The 22,016-nt window shown below is 33.8% G+C and overlaps 5 protein-coding genes across 5 annotated transcripts; all 5 read left to right on the forward strand.

The window, feature by feature from the left end:
- Positions 1-13,015: 13,015 nt before the first annotated feature.
- On the forward strand, positions 13,016-13,647 carry LOC145843295 (casein kinase I gamma-like). The gene is made up of 2 exons (XM_082950758.1): positions 13,016-13,118; positions 13,166-13,647. Exons 1-2 carry the CDS (start codon positions 13,016-13,018, stop codon positions 13,645-13,647), a joined length of 585 nt encoding a protein of 194 aa, XP_082806884.1.
- A 2,670-nt stretch (positions 13,648-16,317) lies between these two features.
- On the forward strand, positions 16,318-17,051 carry LOC145843296 (casein kinase I gamma-like). The gene is made up of 2 exons (XM_082950759.1): positions 16,318-16,420; positions 16,468-17,051. The coding sequence occupies exons 1-2, from the start codon at positions 16,318-16,320 to the stop codon at positions 17,049-17,051; spliced, it is 687 nt and encodes a 228-aa protein (XP_082806885.1).
- A 772-nt stretch (positions 17,052-17,823) lies between these two features.
- LOC145843297 (casein kinase I gamma-like) lies at positions 17,824-18,459 on the forward strand. Its single transcript, XM_082950760.1, has 2 exons — positions 17,824-18,102; positions 18,181-18,459. Exons 1-2 carry the CDS (start codon positions 17,824-17,826, stop codon positions 18,457-18,459), a joined length of 558 nt encoding a protein of 185 aa, XP_082806886.1.
- An 870-nt stretch (positions 18,460-19,329) lies between these two features.
- LOC145843298 (casein kinase I gamma-like) lies at positions 19,330-19,965 on the forward strand. The gene is made up of 2 exons (XM_082950762.1): positions 19,330-19,608; positions 19,687-19,965. Exons 1-2 carry the CDS (start codon positions 19,330-19,332, stop codon positions 19,963-19,965), a joined length of 558 nt encoding a protein of 185 aa, XP_082806888.1.
- An 870-nt stretch (positions 19,966-20,835) lies between these two features.
- LOC145843299 (casein kinase I gamma-like) lies at positions 20,836-21,471 on the forward strand. Its single transcript, XM_082950763.1, has 2 exons — positions 20,836-21,114; positions 21,193-21,471. Exons 1-2 carry the CDS (start codon positions 20,836-20,838, stop codon positions 21,469-21,471), a joined length of 558 nt encoding a protein of 185 aa, XP_082806889.1.
- Positions 21,472-22,016: the final 545 nt, after the last annotated feature.

Here is a 22,016-nt window from a genome sequence, read left to right on the forward strand (position 1 = left end):
CATTTTCCACTTAAAAGTGCAAAAAAATGAATTTTCACTAGTTTTCTTAGTTTTTGCTTGTTTTTCACAATTCTTTCACTTAAACATGGTGAAAAACAAGCTATTTGTTGGTTAAAGTCATTTAAAAGTGATGTTTCAATGTATTCATACAGTTAATCCTCTTTTATTTGGAAAAAATTTGGTCCACAGGCATGTGCATAGAATCATACAATTTTATGTTGAAAAAATTTGCATAATTTTGTATAGCTTGCGTTGACAACACTAAACATTCGACTTGTGAAAATTCGACGAAGTTGCTGTTATCAAGTTCTTAAATAATATATTTTAACTAGTATTTAGAAAGTAAAATATATGCACACTTATCTTTATATAATAGATAGCGATAGCTTTTCTCAATAAAATGTTTCTTACTGAGTTTAAATTTAATTGTTAATTAAAATTTGATATTCAATTACAGCAATATAATTCACTAAATAACTTAAAGTTTTTAATTTTTTTAAACATAATTATCTATAATAAAGCTATGAAACAAAACGAATAAAAATACTTAGTACCACGAAACTCCGACGAAGAGACCAGCAAAACGTCGAAAGAAGATTCAGAAAAAGAATTGGAAAAACCAATTTTGTTTGACAGAGAAGATTTAGTAGTGAAAGAGTTGTTAGAAGAATGAGGGTGCGGCTGCGTGTACAACGCCACTTATAAAAACAAACATGTCGTGGTCAAGACTTCATCAGCCGAAAGCAAAGATAAATACATTTTGCAGGAGTACGAGTTCCTGAAAATTCTCCAACAGGAAAACGTTCGCGGCATTCCAAAGATCGGTCCTAGATTCGTTCATGAGGAAAGGCAGAGTTTTGTTTTGGAAAAACTCGGAAAGGACCTGTTTGATAAAAGAGAAGAGACGAAAAGGACAAGTTTTCGTTGAAGACCACGGTGAAGGTAGCCTTGCAAGTGTTGAAAATACTGAATCACGTCCACAGCTGTGGCATCGTTCACAACGACATCAAATCTGAGAACCTCATGACAGGATTATTCGATCAAAACACGATCTACCTGATTGATTTCGGTTATTCAACATTCTACGTGAAAGACGGAGAGCACGTTAGAGACGAGCACAGCGGTAAATCGCGCGGAACCCTGGCTTTCAGGTCAGTGAACAGCCTGAAACTGAGAAACCAAAGTCGAAAGGACGATCTCGAGTCTTTGGCCTACAACCTCGTGGAACTGTTGACTGGTAAATTGCCTTGGGATGCAGTTGAAAGGAATAACAAAATAAGCAAGGAGGAAAAAGAGAAGCTGTTGATAGAATGCAAAGAGAAGCCCGCAGAGGAAATTTGCAAAGGAATGCCAAAAGAGTTTGCACTTTTCCTCAAAGAAGTCAGAAGTTTAACGTTTGATCAGAAGCCGGATTACGATATGTACTGCGGATTGTTTGAAAAATTACTGAACAAAAACGAAAACGATAGTCGGATTTATTGGAAAAGCTAATGAATTACTAAACTTCTATATTTTAAACTGAAATTTGATGATATGCGGACAGAAAATGAAAAATTAAGGAAGTTGTAAAAACTGTGAAATTATAAAATGAAAGGTTGACTAAAAAGATGCTTGATGAAAATTTACACAATAACAGTTTAAAAGAGACCTTTTATTAAGAATGGTTTGATGGGCCAGTTTAAAAAATGGTCAAATTAGCACGTCAGCATGATATTTTCAATTTTTCAACCAAACCCAAAAACATGCTAGAAAGCAGGCCATGGCCAACATGAGCAATAATTGTGTATTTTTAGTTCATTTAAATGTTCAAAAATTGTTTTATTAAGCATTTTATAGTGCATTTTCCACTTAAAAGTGCAAAAAAATGAATTTTCACTAGTTTTCTTAGTTTTTGCTTGTTTTTCACAATTCTTTCACTTAAACATGGTGAAAAACAAGCTATTTGTTGGTTAAAGTCATTTAAAAGTGATGTTTCAATGTATTCATACAGTTAATCCTCTTTTATTTGGAAAAAATTTGGTCCACAGGCATGTGCATAGAATCATACAATTTTATGTTGAAAAAATTTGCATAATTTTGTATAGCTTGCGTTGACAACACTAAACATTCGACTTGTGAAAATTCGACGAAGTTGCTGTTATCAAGTTCTTAAATAATATATTTTAACTAGTATTTAGAAAGTAAAATATATGCACACTTATCTTTATATAATAGATAGCGATAGCTATTCTCAATAAAATGTTTCTTACTGAGTTTAAATTTAATTGTTAATTAAAATTTGATATTCAATTACAGCAATATAATTCACTAAATAACTTAAAGTTTTTAATTTTTTTAAACATAATTATCTATAATAAAGCTATGAAACAAAACGAATAAAAATACTTAGTACCACGAAACTCCGACGAAGAGACCAGCAAAACGTCGAAAGAAGATTCAGAAAAAGAATTGGAAAAACCAATTTTGTTTGACAGAGAAGATTTAGTAGTGAAAGAGTTGTTAGAAGAATGAGGGTGCGGCTGCGTGTACAACGCCACTTATAAAAACAAACATGTCGTGGTCAAGACTTCATCAGCCGAAAGCAAAGATAAATACATTTTGCAGGAGTACGAGTTCCTGAAAATTCTCCAACAGGAAAACGTTCGCGGCATTCCAAAGATCGGTCCTAGATTCGTTCATGAGGAAAGGCAGAGTTTTGTTTTGGAAAAACTCGGAAAGGACCTGTTTGATAAAAGAGAAGAGACGAAAAGGACAAGTTTTCGTTGAAGACCACGGTGAAGGTAGCCTTGCAAGTGTTGAAAATACTGAATCACGTCCACAGCTGTGGCATCGTTCACAACGACATCAAATCTGAGAACCTCATGACAGGATTATTCGATCAAAACACGATCTACCTGATTGATTTCGGTTATTCAACATTCTACGTGAAAGACGGAGAGCACGTTAGAGACGAGCACAGCGGTAAATCGCGCGGAACCCTGGCTTTCAGGTCAGTGAACAGCCTGAAACTGAGAAACCAAAGTCGAAAGGACGATCTCGAGTCTTTGGCCTACAACCTCGTGGAACTGTTGACTGGTAAATTGCCTTGGGATGCAGTTGAAAGGAATAACAAAATAAGCAAGGAGGAAAAAGAGAAGCTGTTGATAGAATGCAAAGAGAAGCCCGCAGAGGAAATTTGCAAAGGAATGCCAAAAGAGTTTGCACTTTTCCTCAAAGAAGTCAGAAGTTTAACGTTTGATCAGAAGCCGGATTACGATATGTACTGCGGATTGTTTGAAAAATTACTGAACAAAAACGAAAACGATAGTCGGATTTATTGGAAAAGCTAATGAATTACTAAACTTCTATATTTTAAACTGAAATTTGATGATATGCGGACAGAAAATGAAAAATTAAGGAAGTTGTAAAAACTGTGAAATTATAAAATGAAAGGTTGACTAAAAAGATGCTTGATGAAAATTTACACAATAACAGTTTAAAAGAGACCTTTTATTAAGAATGGTTTGATGGGCCAGTTTAAAAAATGGTCAAATTAGCACGTCAGCATGATATTTTCAATTTTTCAACCAAACCCAAAAACATGCTAGAAAGCAGGCCATGGCCAACATGAGCAATAATTGTGTATTTTTAGTTCATTTAAATGTTCAAAAATTGTTTTATTAAGCATTTTATAGTGCATTTTCCACTTAAAAGTGCAAAAAAATGAATTTTCACTAGTTTTCTTAGTTTTTGCTTGTTTTTCACAATTCTTTCACTTAAACATGGTGAAAAACAAGCTATTTGTTGGTTAAAGTCATTTAAAAGTGATGTTTCAATGTATTCATACAGTTAATCCTCTTTTATTTGGAAAAAATTTGGTCCACAGGCATGTGCATAGAATCATACAATTTTATGTTGAAAAAATTTGCATAATTTTGTATAGCTTGCGTTGACAACACTAAACATTCGACTTGTGAAAATTCGACGAAGTTGCTGTTATCAAGTTCTTAAATAATATATTTTAACTAGTATTTAGAAAGTAAAATATATGCACACTTATCTTTATATAATAGATAGCGATAGCTATTCTCAATAAAATGTTTCTTACTGAGTTTAAATTTAATTGTTAATTAAAATTTGATATTCAATTACAGCAATATAATTCACTAAATAACTTAAAGTTTTTAATTTTTTTAAACATAATTATCTATAATAAAGCTATGAAACAAAACGAATAAAAATACTTAGTACCACGAAACTCCGACGAAGAGACCAGCAAAACGTCGAAAGAAGATTCAGAAAAAGAATTGGAAAAACCAATTTTGTTTGACAGAGAAGATTTAGTAGTGAAAGAGTTGTTAGAAGAATGAGGGTGCGGCTGCGTGTACAACGCCACTTATAAAAACAAACATGTCGTGGTCAAGACTTCATCAGCCGAAAGCAAAGATAAATACATTTTGCAGGAGTACGAGTTCCTGAAAATTCTCCAACAGGAAAACGTTCGCGGCATTCCAAAGATCGGTCCTAGATTCGTTCATGAGGAAAGGCAGAGTTTTGTTTTGGAAAAACTCGGAAAGGACCTGTTTGATAAAAGAGAAGAGACGAAAAGGACAAGTTTTCGTTGAAGACCACGGTGAAGGTAGCCTTGCAAGTGTTGAAAATACTGAATCACGTCCACAGCTGTGGCATCGTTCACAACGACATCAAATCTGAGAACCTCATGACAGGATTATTCGATCAAAACACGATCTACCTGATTGATTTCGGTTATTCAACATTCTACGTGAAAGACGGAGAGCACGTTAGAGACGAGCACAGCGGTAAATCGCGCGGAACCCTGGCTTTCAGGTCAGTGAACAGCCTGAAACTGAGAAACCAAAGTCGAAAGGACGATCTCGAGTCTTTGGCCTACAACCTCGTGGAACTGTTGACTGGTAAATTGCCTTGGGATGCAGTTGAAAGGAATAACAAAATAAGCAAGGAGGAAAAAGAGAAGCTGTTGATAGAATGCAAAGAGAAGCCCGCAGAGGAAATTTGCAAAGGAATGCCAAAAGAGTTTGCACTTTTCCTCAAAGAAGTCAGAAGTTTAACGTTTGATCAGAAGCCGGATTACGATATGTACTGCGGATTGTTTGAAAAATTACTGAACAAAAACGAAAACGATAGTCGGATTTATTGGAAAAGCTAATGAATTACTAAACTTCTATATTTTAAACTGAAATTTGATGATATGCGGACAGAAAATGAAAAATTAAGGAAGTTGTAAAAACTGTGAAATTATAAAATGAAAGGTTGACTAAAAAGATGCTTGATGAAAATTTACACAATAACAGTTTAAAAGAGACCTTTTATTAAGAATGGTTTGATGGGCCAGTTTAAAAAATGGTCAAATTAGCACGTCAGCATGATATTTTCAATTTTTCAACCAAACCCAAAAACATGCTAGAAAGCAGGCCATGGCCAACATGAGCAATAATTGTGTATTTTTAGTTCATTTAAATGTTCAAAAATTGTTTTATTAAGCATTTTATAGTGCATTTTCCACTTAAAAGTGCAAAAAAATGAATTTTCACTAGTTTTCTTAGTTTTTGCTTGTTTTTCACAATTCTTTCACTTAAACATGGTGAAAAACAAGCTATTTGTTGGTTAAAGTCATTTAAAAGTGATGTTTCAATGTATTCATACAGTTAATCCTCTTTTATTTGGAAAAAATTTGGTCCACAGGCATGTGCATAGAATCATACAATTTTATGTTGAAAAAATTTGCATAATTTTGTATAGCTTGCGTTGACAACACTAAACATTCGACTTGTGAAAATTCGACGAAGTTGCTGTTATCAAGTTCTTAAATAATATATTTTAACTAGTATTTAGAAAGTAAAATATATGCACACTTATCTTTATATAATAGATAGCGATAGCTATTCTCAATAAAATGTTTCTTACTGAGTTTAAATTTAATTGTTAATTAAAATTTGATATTCAATTACAGCAATATAATTCACTAAATAACTTAAAGTTTTTAATTTTTTTAAACATAATTATCTATAATAAAGCTATGAAACAAAACGAATAAAAATACTTAGTACCACGAAACTCCGACGAAGAGACCAGCAAAACGTCGAAAGAAGATTCAGAAAAAGAATTGGAAAAACCAATTTTGTTTGACAGAGAAGATTTAGTAGTGAAAGAGTTGTTAGAAGAATGAGGGTGCGGCTGCGTGTACAACGCCACTTATAAAAACAAACATGTCGTGGTCAAGACTTCATCAGCCGAAAGCAAAGATAAATACATTTTGCAGGAGTACGAGTTCCTGAAAATTCTCCAACAGGAAAACGTTCGCGGCATTCCAAAGATCGGTCCTAGATTCGTTCATGAGGAAAGGCAGAGTTTTGTTTTGGAAAAACTCGGAAAGGACCTGTTTGATAAAAGAGAAGAGACGAAAAGGACAAGTTTTCGTTGAAGACCACGGTGAAGGTAGCCTTGCAAGTGTTGAAAATACTGAATCACGTCCACAGCTGTGGCATCGTTCACAACGACATCAAATCTGAGAACCTCATGACAGGATTATTCGATCAAAACACGATCTACCTGATTGATTTCGGTTATTCAACATTCTACGTGAAAGACGGAGAGCACGTTAGAGACGAGCACAGCGGTAAATCGCGCGGAACCCTGGCTTTCAGGTCAGTGAACAGCCTGAAACTGAGAAACCAAAGTCGAAAGGACGATCTCGAGTCTTTGGCCTACAACCTCGTGGAACTGTTGACTGGTAAATTGCCTTGGGATGCAGTTGAAAGGAATAACAAAATAAGCAAGGAGGAAAAAGAGAAGCTGTTGATAGAATGCAAAGAGAAGCCCGCAGAGGAAATTTGCAAAGGAATGCCAAAAGAGTTTGCACTTTTCCTCAAAGAAGTCAGAAGTTTAACGTTTGATCAGAAGCCGGATTACGATATGTACTGCGGATTGTTTGAAAAATTACTGAACAAAAACGAAAACGATAGTCGGATTTATTGGAAAAGCTAATGAATTACTAAACTTCTATATTTTAAACTGAAATTTGATGATATGCGGACAGAAAATGAAAAATTAAGGAAGTTGTAAAAACTGTGAAATTATAAAATGAAAGGTTGACTAAAAAGATGCTTGATGAAAATTTACACAATAACAGTTTAAAAGAGACCTTTTATTAAGAATGGTTTGATGGGCCAGTTTAAAAAATGGTCAAATTAGCACGTCAGCGTGATATTTTCAATTTTTCAACCAAACCCAAAAACATGCTAGAAAGCAGGCCATGGCCAACATGAGCAATAATTGTGTATTTTTAGTTCATTTAAATGTTCAAAAATTGTTTTATTAAGCATTTTATAGTGCATTTTCCACTTAAAAGTGCAAAAAAATGAATTTTCACTAGTTTTCTTAGTTTTTGCTTGTTTTTCACAATTCTTTCACTTAAACATGGTGAAAAACAAGCTATTTGTTGGTTAAAGTCATTTAAAAGTGATGTTTCAATGTATTCATACAGTTAATCCTCTTTTATTTGGAAAAAATTTGGTCCACAGGCATGTGCATAGAATCATACAATTTTATGTTGAAAAAATTTGCATAATTTTGTATAGCTTGCGTTGACAACACTAAACATTCGACTTGTGAAAATTCGACGAAGTTGCTGTTATCAAGTTCTTAAATAATATATTTTAACTAGTATTTAGAAAGTAAAATATATGCACACTTATCTTTATATAATAGATAGCGATAGCTATTCTCAATAAAATGTTTCTTACTGAGTTTAAATTTAATTGTTAATTAAAATTTGATATTCAATTACAGCAATATAATTCACTAAATAACTTAAAGTTTTTAATTTTTTTAAACATAATTATCTATAATAAAGCTATGAAACAAAACGAATAAAAATACTTAGTACCACGAAACTCCGACGAAGAGACCAGCAAAACGTCGAAAGAAGATTCAGAAAAAGAATTGGAAAAACCAATTTTGTTTGACAGAGAAGATTTAGTAGTGAAAGAGTTGTTAGAAGAATGAGGGTGCGGCTGCGTGTACAACGCCACTTATAAAAACAAACATGTCGTGGTCAAGACTTCATCAGCCGAAAGCAAAGATAAATACATTTTGCAGGAGTACGAGTTCCTGAAAATTCTCCAACAGGAAAACGTTCGCGGCATTCCAAAGATCGGTCCTAGATTCGTTCATGAGGAAAGGCAGAGTTTTGTTTTGGAAAAACTCGGAAAGGACCTGTTTGATAAAAGAGAAGAGACGAAAAGGACAAGTTTTCGTTGAAGACCACGGTGAAGGTAGCCTTGCAAGTGTTGAAAATACTGAATCACGTCCACAGCTGTGGCATCGTTCACAACGACATCAAATCTGAGAACCTCATGACAGGATTATTCGATCAAAACACGATCTACCTGATTGATTTCGGTTATTCAACATTCTACGTGAAAGACGGAGAGCACGTTAGAGACGAGCACAGCGGTAAATCGCGCGGAACCCTGGCTTTCAGGTCAGTGAACAGCCTGAAACTGAGAAACCAAAGTCGAAAGGACGATCTCGAGTCTTTGGCCTACAACCTCGTGGAACTGTTGACTGGTAAATTGCCTTGGGATGCAGTTGAAAGGAATAACAAAATAAGCAAGGAGGAAAAAGAGAAGCTGTTGATAGAATGCAAAGAGAAGCCCGCAGAGGAAATTTGCAAAGGAATGCCAAAAGAGTTTGCACTTTTCCTCAAAGAAGTCAGAAGTTTAACGTTTGATCAGAAGCCGGATTACGATATGTACTGCGGATTGTTTGAAAAATTACTGAACAAAAACGAAAACGATAGTCGGATTTATTGGAAAAGCTAATGAATTACTAAACTTCTATATTTTAAACTGAAATTTGATGATATGCGGACAGAAAATGAAAAATTAAGGAAGTTGTAAAAACTGTGAAATTATAAAATGAAAGGTTGACTAAAAAGATGCTTGATGAAAATTTACACAACAACAGTTTAAAAGAGTTTTATTAAGAATCAGCCTGGTTTGATGGGCCAGTTTAAAAAATGGTCAAATTAGCACGTCAGCATGATATTTTCAATTTTTCAACCAAACCCAAAAACATGCTAGAAAGCAGGCCATGGCCAACATGAGCAATAATTGTGTATTTTTAGTTCATTTAAATGTTCAAAAATTGTTTTATTAAGCATTTTATAGTTCATTTTCACTTAAAAGTGCAAAAAAATGAATTTTCACTAATTTTCTTAGGTTTTGCTTGTTTTTCACAATTCTTTCACTTAAACATGGTGAAAAACAAGCTATTTGTTGGTTAAAGTCATTTAAAAGTGATGTTTCAATGTATTTATACAGTTAATCCTCTTTTATTTGGAAAAAATTTGGTCCACAGGCATGTGCATAGAATCATACAATTTCATGTTGAAAAAATTTGCATAATTTTGTATAGCTTGCGTTGACAACACTAAACATTCGACTTGTGAAAATTCGACGAAGTTGCTGTTATCAAGTTCTTAAATAATATATTTTAACTAGTATTTAGAAAGTAAAATATATGCACACTTATCTTTATATAATAGATAGCGATAGCTTTTCTCAATAAAATGTTTCTTTCTGAGTTTAAAATTAATTGTTAATTAAAATTTGATATTCAATTACAGCAATATAATTCACTAAATAATTTTAAGTTTTTTAGTTTTTTAAAGATAATAATCTATAATAAATCTATGAAACAAAACGATGAAAAACACTTAGCACCACGAAACTCCGACGATGAAACCAGCAAAACGTCGGAAGAAGATTCAGAAAAAGAATTGGAAAACCAATTTTGTTTGACAGAAAAGATTTAGTAGTGAAAGAGTTGTTACAAGAATGAGGGTGCGGCTGCGTGTGCAACGCCACTTATAAAAACAAAAATGTCGTTGTCAAGACTTCATCAGCTGAAAGCAAAGACAAATACATTTTGCAGGAGTACGAGTTCCTGAAAATTCTCCAACAGGAAAACGTTCGCGGCATTCCAAAGATCGGTCCGAGATTTGTTCATGAGGAAAGGCAGAGTTTTGTTTTGGAAAAACTCGGAAAGGACCTGTTTGATAAAAGAGAAGAGACGAGAAAGGAAAAGTTTTCGTTGAAGACCACGGTGAAGGTAGCCTTGCAAGTGTTGAAAATACTGAATCACGTCCACAGCTGTGGCATCGTTCACAACGACATCAAATCCGAGAACCTCATGACAGGATTGTTCGATCAAAACACGATCTACCTGATTGACTTCGGGTATTCAACATTCTACGCGAAAGACGGAGAGCACGTTAGAGACGAGCGCAGCGGGAAATTGCGCGGAACCCTGGCTTACAGGTAGTGATGTACCGGACTCACTATCCGGGTCCGGGTCCGGCCGGATATTGCCATTTTTGTCTGATATCCGGATCCGGCCGGACTCTTGTTTGAAAAAAAAGTCCGGATCCGGTTCCGGCCGGATTCTAATTTGAAAAAAAAGTCCGGGTCCGGTTCCGGCCGGATTCTAATTTGAAAAAAAAAGTCCGGGTCCGGGTCCGGCCGGATCCTAACAGAGATCCGGCCGGACCCGGATCTAGTTAGTAAAAAAGAGCATACTGAAAAGTATTTTTTCAAAAACAAACCCTGTGAAAATTAATAAGAGTAATTTTCGTTAGTTAAAATTAAACACCTACCGTGATTGGCTCATTTTGTACACGTGACTAATTTACATTTGTTTACATTTAAACTATGAATAAACATTTCAGAAATGCAACTCTTTACATATGTTGTAAAATTGAAAACTTTGGAATGAATACTTGCATTATTTATTGTTTAAAGTTGAGCTCAAGGAATATTTAGAGTTAATACGGTTGAATGTACAAGCCAATGAGAATCATATGACGAAATGTTTCAAACTAAATACTGATGCACCAAAACATCAGAACATGACAGGCAGTTTATATGTAAGCAGTTAGTTAGTTTGGTGTGTAGCTTGAAGCAACAAAATATCTTGAACATTTTTGTGAATGCTTATTGTAAGTAGTGTTTTGTCTTAAAAGTGAATATTTCAACAGGTGTTTAATTGTTTAAATATTTAAGCCAGGTTTATAGTTTAATAGTTTATTAAAAATTTTACAGTTTCTTGTTTACCAAAAGTTTTATTTAATTTTTAGTTTTTTGTTTTAAGTCTTTTGATATAGATTTAAATAGCTTCCAGTTTTTAAAGTGTTACCAAAGTAATTAATAATTTTGTATATGCTAGTATTTTTTGTTGTGTTTTATATAAAAGATTCATCACTCAAAACTGTCGTGTCTGATTATAGAAAGTAGTCTCAGTTAGAATTTAGTACTTGTTAGATATTAATTAAATAAGGTAGGATTTAATTATGATGGGTAGTACTAATAAGTTAAGTGTACCACAATCAGTCCACAACTTTACTACCAAATTGTCAACCTTTGCTAGCTGTTCTACTGATTATTAGATTAAAGTAATTTTTCAGTTTTTAAAAACCTCATTCTGACTCAGGCTTGTTTAAACTCAATCTAGCTAGTTTTATTGACTTAAACAGTGGCAACCCTGCTAGTTTAAAAACTTTTGGGAATTTTAGAAAATCTTGGACTGCCTCAGGCTAGTTTAGTTTTTTTATAAAAACTCAAGCTAGTTTTCTTTTAGATTTTGAATGAGTTTGAGCTGATCCAGTTTTCAATATTTTGTAATTTTCTAGTGTATTTTGTTCAAGAACTTGATTTTAGATATTTAATTGTAAATAACACCTAAATTTGTTAACCTTGTGGCTAGCTGTTCTACTTATTATTAGATTAAAGTTCTTTTTTTTCAGTTTTTAAAAACCACATTCTGACTCAGGCTAGTTTTTTCTAGTGATGTACCGGACTCACTATCCGGGTCCGGCCAGATATTGCCATTTTTGTCTGATATCCGGATCCGGCCGGATTCTAATTAGAAAAAAAAGTCCGGATCCGGTTCCGGCCGGACTCTAATTTGAAAAAAAAGTCCGGGTCCGGTTCCGGCCGGATTTTAATTTGGAAAAAAAGTCCGGATCCGGTTCCGGCCGGATTCTAGTTTTAAAAAAAAGTCCGGATCCGGGTCCGGTCGGACCCGAAATTGTGGGTCCGGTACATCACTACTTACAGGTCAGTGAACAGCCTGAAACTGAGAAATCAGAGCCGAAATTTGATGATATGCGGACAGAAAATGAAAAATCAAAGAAGTTGTAAAAACTGTGAAATTATAAAATGAAAGGTTGACTAAAAAGATGCTTGATGAAAATTTACACAACAACAGTTTAAAAGAGTTTTATTAAGAATCAGCCTGGTTTGATGGGCCAGTTTAAAAAATGGTCAAATTAGCACGTCAGCATGATATTTTCAATTTTTCAACCAAACCCAAAAACATGCTAGAAAGCAGGCCATGGCCAACATGAGCAATAATTGTGTATTTTTAGTTCATTTAAATGTTCAAAAATTGTTTTATTAAGCATTTTATAGTTCATTTTCACTTAAAAGTGCAAAAAAATGAATTTTCACTAATTTTCTTAGGTTTTGCTTGTTTTTCACAATTCTTTCACTTAAACATGGTGAAAAACAAGCTATTTGTTGGTTAAAGTCATTTAAAAGTGATGTTTCAATGTATTTATACAGTTAATCCTCTTTTATTTGGAAAAAATTTGGTCCACAGGCATGTGCATAGAATCATACAATTTCATGTTGAAAAAATTTGCATAATTTTGTATAGCTTGCGTTGACAACACTAAACATTCGACTTGTGAAAATTCGACGAAGTTGCTGTTATCAAGTTCTTAAATAATATATTTTAACTAGTATTTAGAAAGTAAAATATATGCACACTTATCTTTATATAATAGATAGCGATAGCTTTTCTCAATAAAATGTTTCTTTCTGAGTTTAAAATTAATTGTTAATTAAAATTTGATATTCAATTACAGCAATATAATTCACTAAATAATTTTAAGTTTTTTAGTTTTTTAAAGATAATAATCTATAATAAATCTATGAAACAAAACGATGAAAAACACTTAGCACCACGAAACTCCGACGATGAAACCAGCAAAACGTCGGAAGAAGATTCAGAAAAAGAATTGGAAAACCAATTTTGTTTGACAGAAAAGATTTAGTAGTGAAAGAGTTGTTACAAGAATGAGGGTGCGGCTGCGTGTGCAACGCCACTTATAAAAACAAAAATGTCGTTGTCAAGACTTCATCAGCTGAAAGCAAAGACAAATACATTTTGCAGGAGTACGAGTTCCTGAAAATTCTCCAACAGGAAAACGTTCGCGGCATTCCAAAGATCGGTCCGAGATTTGTTCATGAGGAAAGGCAGAGTTTTGTTTTGGAAAAACTCGGAAAGGACCTGTTTGATAAAAGAGAAGAGACGAGAAAGGAAAAGTTTTCGTTGAAGACCACGGTGAAGGTAGCCTTGCAAGTGTTGAAAATACTGAATCACGTCCACAGCTGTGGCATCGTTCACAACGACATCAAATCCGAGAACCTCATGACAGGATTGTTCGATCAAAACACGATCTACCTGATTGACTTCGGGTATTCAACATTCTACGCGAAAGACGGAGAGCACGTTAGAGACGAGCGCAGCGGGAAATTGCGCGGAACCCTGGCTTACAGGTAGTGATGTACCGGACTCACTATCCGGGTCCGGGTCCGGCCGGATATTGCCATTTTTGTCTGATATCCGGATCCGGCCGGACTCTTGTTTGAAAAAAAAGTCCGGATCCGGTTCCGGCCGGATTCTAATTTGAAAAAAAAGTCCGGGTCCGGTTCCGGCCGGATTCTAATTTGAAAAAAAAAGTCCGGGTCCGGGTCCGGCCGGATCCTAACAGAGATCCGGCCGGACCCGGATCTAGTTAGTAAAAAAGAGCATACTGAAAAGTATTTTTTCAAAAACAAACCCTGTGAAAATTAATAAGAGTAATTTTCGTTAGTTAAAATTAAACACCTACCGTGATTGGCTCATTTTGTACACGTGACTAATTTACATTTGTTTACATTTAAACTATGAATAAACATTTCAGAAATGCAACTCTTTACATATGTTGTAAAATTGAAAACTTTGGAATGAATACTTGCATTATTTATTGTTTAAAGTTGAGCTCAAGGAATATTTAGAGTTAATACGGTTGAATGTACAAGCCAATGAGAATCATATGACGAAATGTTTCAAACTAAATACTGATGCACCAAAACATCAGAACATGACAGGCAGTTTATATGTAAGCAGTTAGTTAGTTTGGTGTGTAGCTTGAAGCAACAAAATATCTTGAACATTTTTGTGAATGCTTATTGTAAGTAGTGTTTTGTCTTAAAAGTGAATATTTCAACAGGTGTTTAATTGTTTAAATATTTAAGCCAGGTTTATAGTTTAATAGTTTATTAAAAATTTTACAGTTTCTTGTTTACCAAAAGTTTTATTTAATTTTTAGTTTTTTGTTTTAAGTCTTTTGATATAGATTTAAATAGCTTCCAGTTTTTAAAGTGTTACCAAAGTAATTAATAATTTTGTATATGCTAGTATTTTTTGTTGTGTTTTATATAAAAGATTCATCACTCAAAACTGTCGTGTCTGATTATAGAAAGTAGTCTCAGTTAGAATTTAGTACTTGTTAGATATTAATTAAATAAGGTAGGATTTAATTATGATGGGTAGTACTAATAAGTTAAGTGTACCACAATCAGTCCACAACTTTACTACCAAATTGTCAACCTTTGCTAGCTGTTCTACTGATTATTAGATTAAAGTAATTTTTCAGTTTTTAAAAACCTCATTCTGACTCAGGCTTGTTTAAACTCAATCTAGCTAGTTTTATTGACTTAAACAGTGGCAACCCTGCTAGTTTAAAAACTTTTGGGAATTTTAGAAAATCTTGGACTGCCTCAGGCTAGTTTAGTTTTTTTATAAAAACTCAAGCTAGTTTTCTTTTAGATTTTGAATGAGTTTGAGCTGATCCAGTTTTCAATATTTTGTAATTTTCTAGTGTATTTTGTTCAAGAACTTGATTTTAGATATTTAATTGTAAATAACACCTAAATTTGTTAACCTTGTGGCTAGCTGTTCTACTTATTATTAGATTAAAGTTCTTTTTTTTCAGTTTTTAAAAACCACATTCTGACTCAGGCTAGTTTTTTCTAGTGATGTACCGGACTCACTATCCGGGTCCGGCCAGATATTGCCATTTTTGTCTGATATCCGGATCCGGCCGGATTCTAATTAGAAAAAAAAGTCCGGATCCGGTTCCGGCCGGACTCTAATTTGAAAAAAAAGTCCGGGTCCGGTTCCGGCCGGATTTTAATTTGGAAAAAAAGTCCGGATCCGGTTCCGGCCGGATTCTAGTTTTAAAAAAAAGTCCGGATCCGGGTCCGGTCGGACCCGAAATTGTGGGTCCGGTACATCACTACTTACAGGTCAGTGAACAGCCTGAAACTGAGAAATCAGAGCCGAAATTTGATGATATGCGGACAGAAAATGAAAAATCAAAGAAGTTGTAAAAACTGTGAAATTATAAAATGAAAGGTTGACTAAAAAGATGCTTGATGAAAATTTACACAACAACAGTTTAAAAGAGTTTTATTAAGAATCAGCCTGGTTTGATGGGCCAGTTTAAAAAATGGTCAAATTAGCACGTCAGCGTGATATTTTCAATTTTTCAACCCAACCTAAAAACATGCTAGAAAGCAGGCCATGGCCAACATGAGCAGTAATTGTGTATTTTTAGTTCATTTAAATGTTCAAAAATTGTTTTATTAAGCATTTTATAGTGCATTTTCCACTTAAAAGTGCAAAAAAAAAGAATTTTCACTAATTTTCTTAGTTTTTGCTTGTTTTTCACAATTCTTTCACTTAAACATGTTGAAAAACAAGCTATTTGTTGGTTAAAGTCATTTAAAAGTGATGTTTCAATGTATTTATACAGTTAATCCTCTTTTATTTGGAAAAAATTTGGTCCACAGGCATGTGCATAGAATCATACAATTTTATGTTGAAAAAATTTGCATAATTTTGTATAGCTTGCGTTGACAACACTAAACATTCGACTTGTGAAAATTCGACGAAGTTGCTGTTATCAAGTTCTTAAATAATATATTTTAACTAGTATTTAGAAAGTAAAATATATGCACACTTATCTTTATATAATAGATAGCGATAGCTTTTCTCAATAAAATGTTTCTTTCTGAGTTTAAAATTAATTGTTAATTAAAATTTGATATTCAATTACAGCAATATAATTCACTAAATAATTTTAAGTTTTTTAGTTTTTTAAAGATAATAATCTATAATAAATCTATGAAACAAAACGATGAAAAACACTTAGCACCACGAAACTCCGACGATGAAACCAGCAAAACGTCGGAAGAAGATTCAGAAAAAGAATTGGAAAACCAATTTTGTTTGACAGAAAAGATTTAGTAGTGAAAGAGTTGTTACAAGAATGAGGGTGCGGCTGCGTGTGCAACGCCACTTATAAAAACAAAAATGTCGTTGTCAAGACTTCATCAGCTGAAAGCAAAGACAAATACATTTTGCAGGAGTACGAGTTCCTGAAAATTCTCCAACAGGAAAACGTTCGCGGCATTCCAAAGATCGGTCCGAGATTTGTTCATGAGGAAAGGCAGAGTTTTGTTTTGGAAAAACTCGGAAAGGACCTGTTTGATAAAAGAGAAGAGACGAGAAAGGAAAAGTTTTCGTTGAAGACCACGGTGAAGGTAGCCTTGCAAGTGTTGAAAATACTGAATCACGTCCACAGCTGTGGCATCGTTCACAACGACATCAAATCCGAGAACCTCATGACAGGATTGTTCGATCAAAACACGATCTACCTGATTGACTTCGGGCATTCAACATTCTACGCGAAAGACGGAGAGCACGTTAGAGACGAGCGCAGCGGGAAATTGCGCGGAACCCTGGCTTACAGGTCAGTGAACAGCCTGAAACTGAGAAATCAGAGCCGAAATTTGATGATATGCGGACAGAAAATGAAAAATCAAGGAAGTTGTAAAAACTGTGAAATTATAAAATGAAAGGTTGACTAAAAAGATGCTTGATGAAAATTTACACAACAACAGTTTAAAAGAGTTTTATTAAGAATCAGCCTTGTTTGATGGGCCAGTTTAAAAAATGGTCAAATTAGCACGTCAGCGTGATATTTTCAATTTTTCAACCCAACCCAAAAACATGCTAGAAAGCAGGCCATGGCCAACATGAGCAATAATTGTGTATTTTTAGTTCATTTAAATGTTCAAAAATTGTTTTATTAAGCATTTTATAGTGCATTTTCACTTAAAAGTGCAAAAAAATGAATTTTCACTAATTTTCTTAGGTTTTGCTTGTTTTTCACAATTCTTTCACTTAAACATGGTGAAAAACAAGCTATTTGTTGGTTAAAGTCATTTAAAAGTGATGTTTCAATGTATTTATACAGTTAATCCTCTTTTATTTGGAAAAAATTTGGTCCACAGGCATGTGCATAGAATCATACAATTTCATGTTGAAAAAATTTGCATAATTTTGTATAGCTTGCGTTGACAACACTAAACATTCGACTTGTGAAAATTCGACGAAGTTGCTGTTATCAAGTTCTTAAATAATATATTTTAACTAGTATTTAGAAAGTAAAATATATGCACACTTATCTTTATATAATAGATATCGATAGCTATTCTCAATAAATTGTTTCTTTCTGAGTTTAAGTTTAATTGTTAATTAAAATTTGATATTCAATTACAGCAATATAATTCACTAAATTATTTTAAGTTTTTTAATTTTTTAAAGATAATAATCTATAATAAAGCTATGAAACGAAACGAAGAAAAACACTTTGTACCGCGAAACTCCGACGAAGAAACCAACAAAACGTCGAAAGAAGATTCAGAAAAAGAATTGGAAAAACCAATTTTGTTTGACAGAGAAGATTTAGTAGTGAAAGAGTTGTTACAAGAAGGAGGATGCGGCTGTGTGTACAACGCCACTTATAAAAACAAACATGTCGTGGTCAAGACTTCATCAGCTGAAAGCAAAGACAAATACATTTTGCAGGAGTACGAGTTCCTAAAAATTCTCCAAAAGGAAAACGTTCGCGGCATTCCAAAGATCGGTCCTAGATTTGTTCATGAAGAAAGGCAGAGTTTCGTTGTCTAAAAACTCGGAAAGGACCTGTTTGATAAAAGAGGAGAGACGAGAAAGGACAAGTTTTCGTTGAATACCACGGTGAAGGTAGCCTTGCAAGTGTTGAAAATACTGAATCACGTCCACAGCTGTGGCATCGTTCACAACGACATCAAATCTGAGAACCTCATGACAGGATTATTCGATCAAAACACGATCCACCTGATTGATTTCGGGCATTCAACATTCTACGTGAAAGACGGAGAGCACGTTAGAGACGAGCACAGCGGTAAATCGCGCGGAACCCTGGCTTCAAGTCAGTGAACAGCCTGAAACTGAGAAATCAGAGCCGAAATTTGATGATATGCGGACAGAAAATGAAAAATCAAGGAAGTTGTAAAAACTGTGAAATTATAAAATGAAAGGTTGACTAAAAAGATGCTTGATGAAAATTTACACAATAACAGTTTAAAAGAGTTTTATTAAGAATCAGCCTTGTTTGATGGGCCAGTTTAAAAAATGGTCAAATTAGCACGTCAGCGTGATATTTTCAATTTTTCAACCCAACCCAAAAACATGCTAGAAAGCAGGCCATGGCCAACATGAGCAATAATTGTGTATTTTTAGTTCATTTAAATGTTCAAAAATTGTTTTATTAAGCATTTTATAGTTCATTTTCACTTAAAAGTGCAAAAAAATGAATTTTCACTAATTTTCTTAGGTTTTGCTTGTTTTTCACAATTCTTTCACTTAAACATGGTGAAAAACAAGCTATTTGTTGGTTAAAGTCATTTAAAAGTGATGTTTCAATGTATTTATACAGTTAATCCTCTTTTATTTGGAAAAAATTTGGTCCACAGGCATGTGCATAGAATCATACAATTTCATGTTGAAAAAATTTGCATAATTTTGTATAGCTTGCGTTGACAACACTAAACATTCGACTTGTGAAAATTCGACGAAGTTGCTGTTATCAAGTTCTTAAATAATATATTTTAACTAGTATTTAGAAAGTAAAATATATGCACACTTATCTTTATATAATAGATATCGATAGCTATTCTCAATAAATTGTTTCTTTCTGAGTTTAAGTTTAATTGTTAATTAAAATTTGATATTCAATTACAGCAATATAATTCACTAAATTATTTTAAGTTTTTTAATTTTTTAAAGATAATAATCTATAATAAAGCTATGAAACGAAACGAAGAAAAACACTTTGTACCGCGAAACTCCGACGAAGAAACCAACAAAACGTCGAAAGAAGATTCAGAAAAAGAATTGGAAAAACCAATTTTGTTTGACAGAGAAGATTTAGTAGTGAAAGAGTTGTTACAAGAAGGAGGATGCGGCTGTGTGTACAACGCCACTTATAAAAACAAACATGTCGTGGTCAAGACTTCATCAGCTGAAAGCAAAGACAAATACATTTTGCAGGAGTACGAGTTCCTAAAAATTCTCCAAAAGGAAAACGTTCGCGGCATTCCAAAGATCGGTCCTAGATTTGTTCATGAAGAAAGGCAGAGTTTCGTTGTCTAAAAACTCGGAAAGGACCTGTTTGATAAAAGAGGAGAGACGAGAAAGGACAAGTTTTCGTTGAATACCACGGTGAAGGTAGCCTTGCAAGTGTTGAAAATACTGAATCACGTCCACAGCTGTGGCATCGTTCACAACGACATCAAATCTGAGAACCTCATGACAGGATTATTCGATCAAAACACGATCCACCTGATTGATTTCGGGCATTCAACATTCTACGTGAAAGACGGAGAGCACGTTAGAGACGAGCACAGCGGTAAATCGCGCGGAACCCTGGCTTCAAGTCAGTGAACAGCCTGAAACTGAGAAATCAGAGCCGAAATTTGATGATATGCGGACAGAAAATGAAAAATCAAGGAAGTTGTAAAAACTGTGAAATTATAAAATGAAAGGTTGACTAAAAAGATGCTTGATGAAAATTTACACAATAACAGTTTAAAAGAGTTTTATTAAGAATCAGCCTTGTTTGATGGGCCAGTTTAAAAAATGGTCAAATTAGCACGTCAGCGTGATATTTTCAATTTTTCAACCCAACCCAAAAACATGCTAGAAAGCAGGCCATGGCCAACATGAGCAATAATTGTGTATTTTTAGTTCATTTAAATGTTCAAAAATTGTTTTATTAAGCATTTTATAGTTCATTTTCACTTAAAAGTGCAAAAAAATGAATTTTCACTAATTTTCTTAGGTTTTGCTTGTTTTTCACAATTCTTTCACTTAAACATGGTGAAAAACAAGCTATTTGTTGGTTAAAGTCATTTAAAAGTGATGTTTCAATGTATTTATACAGTTAATCCTCTTTTATTTGGAAAAAATTTGGTCCACAGGCATGTGCATAGAATCATACAATTTCATGTTGAAAAAATTTGCATAATTTTGTATAGCTTGCGTTGACAACACTAAACATTCGACTTGTGAAAATTCGACGAAGTTGCTGTTATCAAGTTCTTAAATAATATATTTTAACTAGTATTTAGAAAGTAAAATATATGCACACTTATCTTTATATAATAGATATCGATAGCTATTCTCAATAAATTGTTTCTTTCTGAGTTTAAGTTTAATTGTTAATTAAAATTTGATATTCAATTACAGCAATATAATTCACTAAATTATTTTAAGTTTTTTAATTTTTTAAAGATAATAATCTATAATAAAGCTATGAAACGAAACGAAGAAAAACACTTTGTACCGCGAAACTCCGACGAAGAAACCAACAAAACGTCGAAAGAAGATTCAGAAAAAGAATTGGAAAAACCAATTTTGTTTGACAGAGAAGATTTAGTAGTGAAAGAGTTGTTACAAGAAGGAGGATGCGGCTGTGTGTACAACGCCACTTATAAAAACAAACATGTCGTGGTCAAGACTTCATCAGCTGAAAGCAAAGACAAATACATTTTGCAGGAGTACGAGTTCCTAAAAATTCTCCAAAAGGAAAACGTTCGCGGCATTCCAAAGATCGGTCCTAGATTTGTTCATGAAGAAAGGCAGAGTTTCGTTGTCTAAAAACTCGGAAAGGACCTGTTTGATAAAAGAGGAGAGACGAGAAAGGACAAGTTTTCGTTGAATACCACGGTGAAGGTAGCCTTGCAAGTGTTGAAAATACTGAATCACGTCCACAGCTGTGGCATCGTTCACAACGACATCAAATCTGAGAACCTCATGACAGGATTATTCGATCAAAACACGATCCACCTGATTGATTTCGGGCATTCAACATTCTACGTGAAAGACGGAGAGCACGTTAGAGACGAGCACAGCGGTAAATCGCGCGGAACCCTGGCTTCAAGTCAGTGAACAGCCTGAAACTGAGAAATCAGAGCCGAAATTTGATGATATGCGGACAGAAAATGAAAAATCAAGGAAGTTGTAAAAACTGTGAAATTATAAAATGAAAGGTTGACTAAAAAGATGCTTGATGAAAATTTACACAATAACAGTTTAAAAGAGTTTTATTAAGAATCAGCCTTGTTTGATGGGCCAGTTTAAAAAATGGTCAAATTAGCACGTCAGCGTGATATTTTCAATTTTTCAACCCAACCCAAAAACATGCTAGAAAGCAGGCCATGGCCAACATGAGCAATAATTGTGTATTTTTAGTTCATTTAAATGTTCAAAAATTGTTTTATTAAGCATTTTATAGTTCATTTTCACTTAAAAGTGCAAAAAAATGAATTTTCACTAATTTTCTTAGGTTTTGCTTGTTTTTCACAATTCTTTCACTTAAACATGGTGAAAAACAAGCTATTTGTTGGTTAAAGTCATTTAAAAGTGATGTTTCAATGTATTTATACAGTTAATCCTCTTTTATTTGGAAAAAATTTGGTCCACAGGCATGTGCA

Source organism: Thalia democratica, chromosome 8, assembly GCF_965202585.1.
Source record: "Thalia democratica chromosome 8, ktThaDemo2.hap1.1, whole genome shotgun sequence".
In the NCBI taxonomy this organism is placed as follows: domain Eukaryota; kingdom Metazoa; phylum Chordata; class Thaliacea; order Salpida; family Salpidae; genus Thalia; species Thalia democratica.